Below are 7789 nucleotides of genomic sequence, written 5' to 3' on the forward strand. Positions count from 1 at the left end.
CTTGATTCTGACCTCACTCTCCTCCTCTTCTTGATCTCCAACATCATCCTAAAGCCATCATATGATGCCTACCTACACTTTCCCCTGCCACCACTTCGTTGTCTCCAATCTCCTTCAGACGGACTCTTCTGCATAGAACATAATCTACCTGTGTGCATCTTCCTTCATTCTTGCACGTCACCCTCCCTCTTCTTAAAATATGTATTCACCACAGCCATGTCCCTTTCGCAAAATCCACTACCATCTGACCTTCTGCATACCTACCCATCACCTTCTCCTCTCCTCTGTTCCCTTCATCAACATGTCCATTGAAATCTGCACCATTCACCACTCTCTGTCCCTTAGGTACACTCTCCACCACTTTATCCAACTCACTCCAGACAACAATACAATGCGGACAATAATACAGATTTCCATTAATTTTTTGTATAAATTTTGAAAATAAACATTTTTCTGAAAATGGTTACAATTCTAGTATCTAGTGAAGTCAGGTGGCTCAATTAAACAGTTTGTGATTTGTTTGACTCCCACCAGAAATAGAGGAGGTAAGCAGTGGATGAACCAAGCCCTTAAATCTTATGTTAACCTACTGACAATTCAAGTTACCTCATATGTCCCTTTTCTGCCTTTCCAGGATTGTCAATTTTCCCCACACGGCCATTAAGGTAAATAAATCAATAAATTAAATCTACTGTATATAATAAAATACTCAGGTCTCTGTGTCCAGTCTTCAGAGCAATGTGATTGGTCAGTTGGCTTTGGTGGTGCGACAAGAGAGGAAGTGAGATGCATAAAGAGGAGTAAAGGCATATGAGCTACGTTCAGAGAGTTAGGTTCAAAGGCAGCAAGTATAAAACCGGATAGGAGGTGAGAAAGGCGCCTCTAAAATAATGACACTCTGAGAAGCAGGCCTTTTGGGAATGTAATCGAGATGGAGCGCCGATGAAGAGATGTTAACATACAGTGATCCCTTGCTATATCGCGCTTCGCCTTTCGCGGCTTCACTCCATCGCGGATTTTATATGTAAGCATATTTAAATATATATCGCGGATTTTTCGCTGCTTCGCGGGTTTCTGCAGACAATGGGTCTTTTAATTTCGGGTACATGCTTCCTCAGTTGGTTTACCCAGTTGATTTCATACAAGGGACGCTATTGGCAGATGGCCGAGAAGCTACCCAGCTTACTTTTCTCTCTCTCTCTCTTGCACGGACTTTCTCTGCTCCTGACGGAGGGGGTGTGAGCTGCCGCCTTCAACAGCTTTGTGCCGCGGTGCTTCGCATACTTAAAAGCCAAACAGCCCTATTGATTTGGTTGCTTTTCTCTCTCTCTCTCTCTGACAGTCACTGCTCCTGACGCGCACTCCTTTGAAGAGGAAGACATGTTTGCATTCTTTTAATTGTGAGACGGAACTGTCCTCTCTGTCTTGTCATGGAGCACAGTTTAAAATTTTGAAAAAGAGACAAATGTTTGTTTGCAGTGTTTGAATAACGTTCCTGTCTCTCTACAACCTCCTGTGTTTCTGCGCAAATCTGTGACCCAAGCATGACAATATAAACATATGGTTTCTACTTCGCGGATTTTCTTATTTTGCGGGTGGCTCTGGAACGCAACCCCCGCGATGGAGGAGGGATTACTGTATAGTCATGTGAGAAAGAATGTACACCCTCTTACAGTTCTATGGTTTTACATATCAGGACATAATTAACATCTGATCCTTACCAGGTTCTAAAATAATTTAAATATAACCCCAGGTGTAAAACAACACACAACCTATTCCACAGTGTCACTATTTATTTAACAAAAAAGTCAAAATGGAGAAGGCATGTGTGAAAAGTTAAGTATACCCCATGATATAATAGCTTGTAAGCGCACCTTTAGCAGCAATAACTTGAAGTCCATCATTTTCTGTCTAATTTCATCATTTTTTGGTATACAGAGGAGTTCCTGGTCAACTTAACGACTGCAAGGTGCTCAGGTCCTGTAGCTGAAAAACAAGCCCAAATCATCAGCCACCATCATCACCAGTGTGCTTGACAGTTGGTATGAGGTGTTTGTGCTGATATGCTATGTTTGGTTTTCACCAGACATGGGGCCTCGTGTATAAGGCTGTCTGTAGAATTCACACTAAACCATGACTTAAGGACAAAGTAACACACGTGCACATGCCTGCCGTCCCACCCCGACTCCTCCCAGAATTTTGTATATTTTAATATGCGAATCAATATAAATATCACCTTCCCCGTTCAGTGTTTGATTAAAACACAATGGCAAAAGCACGTGAAAAAAAATTTCAGCGAATGCGAAGAGGAGGCAAAGAAAAAGGTACTGTTTGTTGGCTTAAGCAGTGGTATAAGCAACAAAAAGGAAGTTGATCAGGTGACACACAAACTCAAAAGGTCAAGTTCAGAAAGTCGAACAGAAAAGAAGGTCAAATATCAAAGTCATAGCCCACTGTCTGAGTGTCATACGGAAGTGTATTAGAGTACAGAGAAAAGAAAAAAATGTTGAAATGTCCATTTTAATACTGTAGTTTATTTTATCAATAAAGTAGAACATCGTACACTTGATCTTAAAATCAACGTTTAATCTACTAAAGTTTCCCTAATCCCGTCGTAACTAAAGCAGTACGTTAAATGCTTTGTGTTGTGTGTTCTTCTATGTGTTCTATGTTTGTGGGTCACTAGCTTCTTAAACGGGCTTTCTCTTACGCTGACAGGACACACAATCCATTACATTCATGATATTACAGCTCTCTGAACAATTTAAATCCTAAGATGTATACTTGATATCATTTTCATGATGAAATGAATTAAAGCATGTATTAAACATGGGGGCATGGTAGCGAGATTGTTCCTGCCTCCCGCAAGATGCTTTCAGGGACGTTCGCGACCCTCGATAAAATAATTTATTGCAACAGTACTATCTCTCAACCCCAATGCAAGTCCTTCCTTTTCTTTCTCCATTTAATGGATTGCCACACAGTCAGCTTTGTAAGAAATCCTTTTACTCTCAAGTTTCCTCACAGAACGACCGGAGATGGGTATATGCATACTCATAAGACCTCCACTGGGTGCCTGTAGTTTAAGTTTCTTCTAGTGGATTAGAAAGTTGCCTCAATGTGATTTAGAGGTGCAAAGCAGAAGTCTAACCATTATTTGTGTGTGTTGGGTACCAGACATTTATTTTTAGTATTTGTCCTTTTTAGATACTTTGAATTCAGTGCATGAAGGTGTACCATCTACTGACTGTGTAGACTTACATGATGACTTCAACATTCATGACCTCTAACAGGAATGATGATAACATTCTGTAGTTTAGTTAACAAAATGTGATCATTAATCTTCTCAATTGCACCTATCACGTGTGATCTGTTTAGTGTTTCTATTCCAGCTTCTTTTCTAAAGTAATTGTGCTTGTGTTGGGAATATCTGGAAAACATTTGTTGCGTAAGGAATGCCATTAAACTTGTTCTTTTTCTCTTTTATATTACAATTGCTTATTCAAACATTGTTTATAATTTCAACCAGCATGTATTTAATGTTGTGACTTTATTTCTTAATCCACTGCTCTAATACAGACATTAACTTTTATTTTTTATTTTTAACTGAACACAGGAATCAAATACCATTCCTCTTCACAGTGTGATGAAGAAGTCGGTAAAAGGCGTAAACTTGGGAGCATCCACACGGCAGAGAAGCCATATTGCTGTAATGAATGTGGCAAACAGTTTTCACAAAGAGGCCATCTGCACACCCACAAAAGAATTCACACAGGAGAGAAGCCATATTGCTGTTCTGAATGTGGCAAACAGTTTTCACAAAGAGGGCATCTGTACACCCACAAAAGACTTCACACCGGCGAGAAGCCATATTGCTGTTCTGAATGTGGCAAACAGTTTTCACAAAGAAGCTACCTTCAGAGCCACAAAATAAGTCACATGGGAGAGAAGCCATATTGCTGTAATGAATGTGGCAAACATTTTTCACGAAGAGGCCATCTTCAGACCCACAAAAGAATTCACACAGGGGAGAAGCCGTACTGCTGTTCTGAATGTGGCAAAGAGTTTTCACAAAGAAGCCATCTTCAGATCCACCAAAGAATTCACACAGGGGAGAAGCCATATTGCTGTACTGATTGCGGCAAACAGTTTTCACAGGGAAGCTACCTTAAGAGCCACAAAAGAATTCACATGGGAGAGAAGTCATATTGCTGTAATGAATGTGGCAAACAGTTTTCACAAAGGAGCTACCTTAAGAGCCACAAAAGAATTCATACAGGGGAAAAGCCATTTTGTTGCTCTGAATGTGGCAAACAATTCTATCACAAGAGTGGTCTTCGGAGCCACAAAAGTATTCATATAGGAGAGAAGCCGTATGGCTGTAATGAATGTGACAAACGGTTTTCACAAAAAAGGAACCTTCAGCTCCACCAAAGAATTCACACAGGAGAGAGGCCGTTTTGCTGTAATGAATGTGGTAAACAGTTTACACAAAGAAACAACCTTAAGAGCCACAAAAGAATTCACACAGGAGAGAAGCCCTATTGTTGCTCTGAATGTGGCAGACAATATGCCTCTTTAAGCAATCTGAAGAGACACACTGCACTTCATGTGAGACAAGGAGGAAGCCTTGAAGGAGTAAATTGTCAGGTGAAGAAGGAAGAAATTTAACTCTCCCAGCTATTCAAGTCTTTATAAGTACCTTTATGTGGTGGGCTTGATTGTATAAGATCCATACCCAGTCTCATCAAGGTAAACCTACTGTAAGGCTTTAAAAAGAATCCAAGAAAATAATTCATTCTGGGCACTCTCCTCGGATAAACTGGTGCCCACCCTCTGCCTGAGCACCGTAGAACAAAGTAGGCATCGCCCATTCAACTAGGCCTTAGTGGCACTCCAGGCCTGTTAAGAAAGCAGATTTATCAGGGATGCAGGCATCCAGCTGCACCTCCGCCATTTGCATCTCAAGCTAAGGGACTGAACTCCAGCTTGTACCAGTATCTGCCTGAACATCTTCTGATAATAAAAGTGTAAATCTGATGTTAAGTTGACATCTTTCCAGAGGCCCCTCTGCAGACTTCTTGAGGCAGAAGGCGCAAAATAAACTCAAGCAAGAAGAGCTGTAAATTGATGAATGATGACTCTGAAGGACAGAAGAACTCGCCCATGAGAACACACTGATGTTGTAACTGGAAGCAACTTTAATCCAATCAGGAGAAGTTACACATTGCCTTCAAACTAGTTACACTCATCCCATCCTGGATATTCTCTGGACACACTCACTGAACTCCTTGGTTATTCTCTCAGAGAAAGGGGGGACTCTTCAAAATGACAGAAAACGTCTGAATGTTAAAGCTGATGAGACGTTCTGTGTTTGGGGAGCAGAGAACTGACGATCTCTTTCTCATTTTGATAATCTCTCTGCCAAGCCAAGCCGTGGGCTGAAAAGGCTTAGAAGGGAAGGGAATGTCATCATCTAAACTCTTGTGACAGAAAGACTAATGCTGTTTGTGAAGTTGCACATGACACAACAAAGGGCCCAAGAGCAGAAAGCAAGCGGAGAAAGTGGCATCAACGAACACCACAAACAAAGGATCATGAACAGTAGGAGTGCACTCCAATGCAAGGAGGATCCTCCACTTGAACTTGGAGAAGGAAAAACTCCACAGAACATCAGACATCACTGTTAAAGACTTGGTGTCATAAAACTATTTATCTGTGCCATGATAAATTAGAACTCTAAACATCAATTAAACAGCCAGCCTCTCTGTTATATGTTCGTCAGTCTAGTGTGTCTGCATCCTGTCTTACATGTCAAAATATATTATGTAGTTATCACATTTCTATAATCCTTGTGTTTAACAATAAATTGTATTATCCTGTGCTTAAGTTGCCTTAAAATAAGTCTTAATAGCTGGTGACCTGCCTCCTACAAGAAAGGTAGGTAAGGGAAAGAAAGTAGGAGCCTTACCGAGTTATTTGAGTAATTACCAGAAAAGATTCATAATTATCCAAATTAAAAGTAATTGTTCCAATTCCACTGTTTGTTGGAGTCCCAATGGGTGGGTGTTTTATTTACGATCAATTCCTACATCCTTTAGGGTACAGTAGGTGATGGAGATAGTGGTAGTGCAAAATCTTGAGATGATGACTTGCAATGTGGTGTCAGTACAGATGCACAGTGTCACTGGCCCCACCACAGTGAAACTTTGGACATAATATGTGATCCAGACGCTGAATTTGTCCATGTTACTGCCCAGAGAGACAAGTTACATCATCCTGGTTCATGTTTATTAACTCAGCAATATAAATGGTTCACTCTGTTACAAATATTCTAATGATGAACCATTCTGACCCTGGAATGCTGAGAATTCGTAAATGTCTACCAGCATGATGCATTTGTGGACACCACAAGCTGGATCTGCTCTTCAAGTTTCAATACATCTTCTTATATAATACACTACTGTAGCTGTCCGTTTGTATGTCCAGGATTTTAAATCACTTGCAGCTCGTAAACCGTTTGACCTATTGACCTGAAATTTCATATACATATACTACATGACCTCTACTGTCCACTTTCAGGGTGATGATTTTTATTACTCTTTTTATTTTATTGTAAAATCAATTCTCGGCAGTAGGCTGGCCATGCGGCGCATGTGTATACGCGCCGTTCTCATCACTACCACCTTCGCCGTCACTTCCTCTACCTCTTCGTATCTTAAATCATTCTTGAGGCAGATTGAAGACTTAAATGCCAGTTTAAGTGAAAAATTAAGGAAAATGTACTAAGTAATTGCAACACAAACACAGACTTAATCAGTTTTAATGTGAAAAGATGCCGCCGAAAGAAGAGAAGAAGAGGGCCGCTGGGGTGGAGAACAGAAGAGCTGCTCAGGAAGCAGCAAGCGCATCAACCTCTGAGCAAACAAATGATAAACGTACAGAGGAAGAAAGAGGAGGAAAACTAGGAGTCAAGTGTGTTCACTGCACGGTATTGTGCAGTCTGCTGTTACTGGTATATTATTTGTAAAATACATAAAAATCGGGAGTGGTCTTTCCTCGACTTTTTCATTTACTCATATATAGGGATGGATATTTCAGGACTAAACCACAAGACAATGATTATATTTTTATATTATGTACATTAAAGAAGCATTAACAACAAATCAAATTAATAATATATTGAACAGTTATTATAAAAGTAAAGTTGAATAAATCAGACTCTAGAGGAATGCTTAAGTCAAGTGTATCGTGCAGTGCGCCAATACTGGTTTAAATCTAAACCGGTGGTACAACTGGGGCAAGTCTGACCAGTACACTGCCACCTACAGGCCTGTTATCGTTGGCAGAATCTCTCATTAACCAAGCCATACACTCTTAGATGTGGTTGATGGTGGTTTGCTGGTTATATTTAGATTCTTCTTGAGCATCTGCAAAGTTTTACTTTCTCCTTTAGAACAAACAGACAATACTTCATCCATCTAAATCCTTGGCGGTTGTTTAAGGGTTTCTGGATGTTTCCAGTTTTAAATAGCTGCAAGTTTAGCTCCGTGCTTCCCTATTCCTCCTCCTAAAATATTATAACCCAACAATAAAAGTGAGTCATTGTGAAATTCGAGGCATTTTCATACTGAATTAGTTTGGACCTTTTATTTGAACTTGTGTAACTTCCCTGATAGTTCGGTTCGTTTAAGTAGACGTGAACCTGCCATTGGCACTCTGGTGCAATCCACAACAAATGGATTAAGGACCTTTGGTATGGGTGGTCTCGGTGTGATGCCAAGCATGA

General features: G+C 40.4%; 1 protein-coding gene across 1 annotated transcript in view; it reads left to right on the forward strand.

Annotated features, from left to right (window-relative positions):
* Positions 1–6097, forward strand: part of LOC114668753 (gastrula zinc finger protein XlCGF57.1-like) — a 32768-nt gene extending 26671 nt beyond the window's left edge. The window contains exon 4 of the mRNA XM_028824672.2: positions 3617–6097. Coding sequence (XP_028680505.1) covers positions 3617–4671 — 1055 coding nt within the window. The 3' untranslated portion in view covers positions 4672–6097. The remainder of the gene's footprint in view (positions 1–3616) is intronic.
* Positions 6098–7789: the final 1692 nt, after the last annotated feature.

Source organism: Erpetoichthys calabaricus, chromosome 1, assembly GCF_900747795.2.
Source record: "Erpetoichthys calabaricus chromosome 1, fErpCal1.3, whole genome shotgun sequence".
In the NCBI taxonomy this organism is placed as follows: Eukaryota; Metazoa; Chordata; class Cladistia; order Polypteriformes; family Polypteridae; genus Erpetoichthys; species Erpetoichthys calabaricus.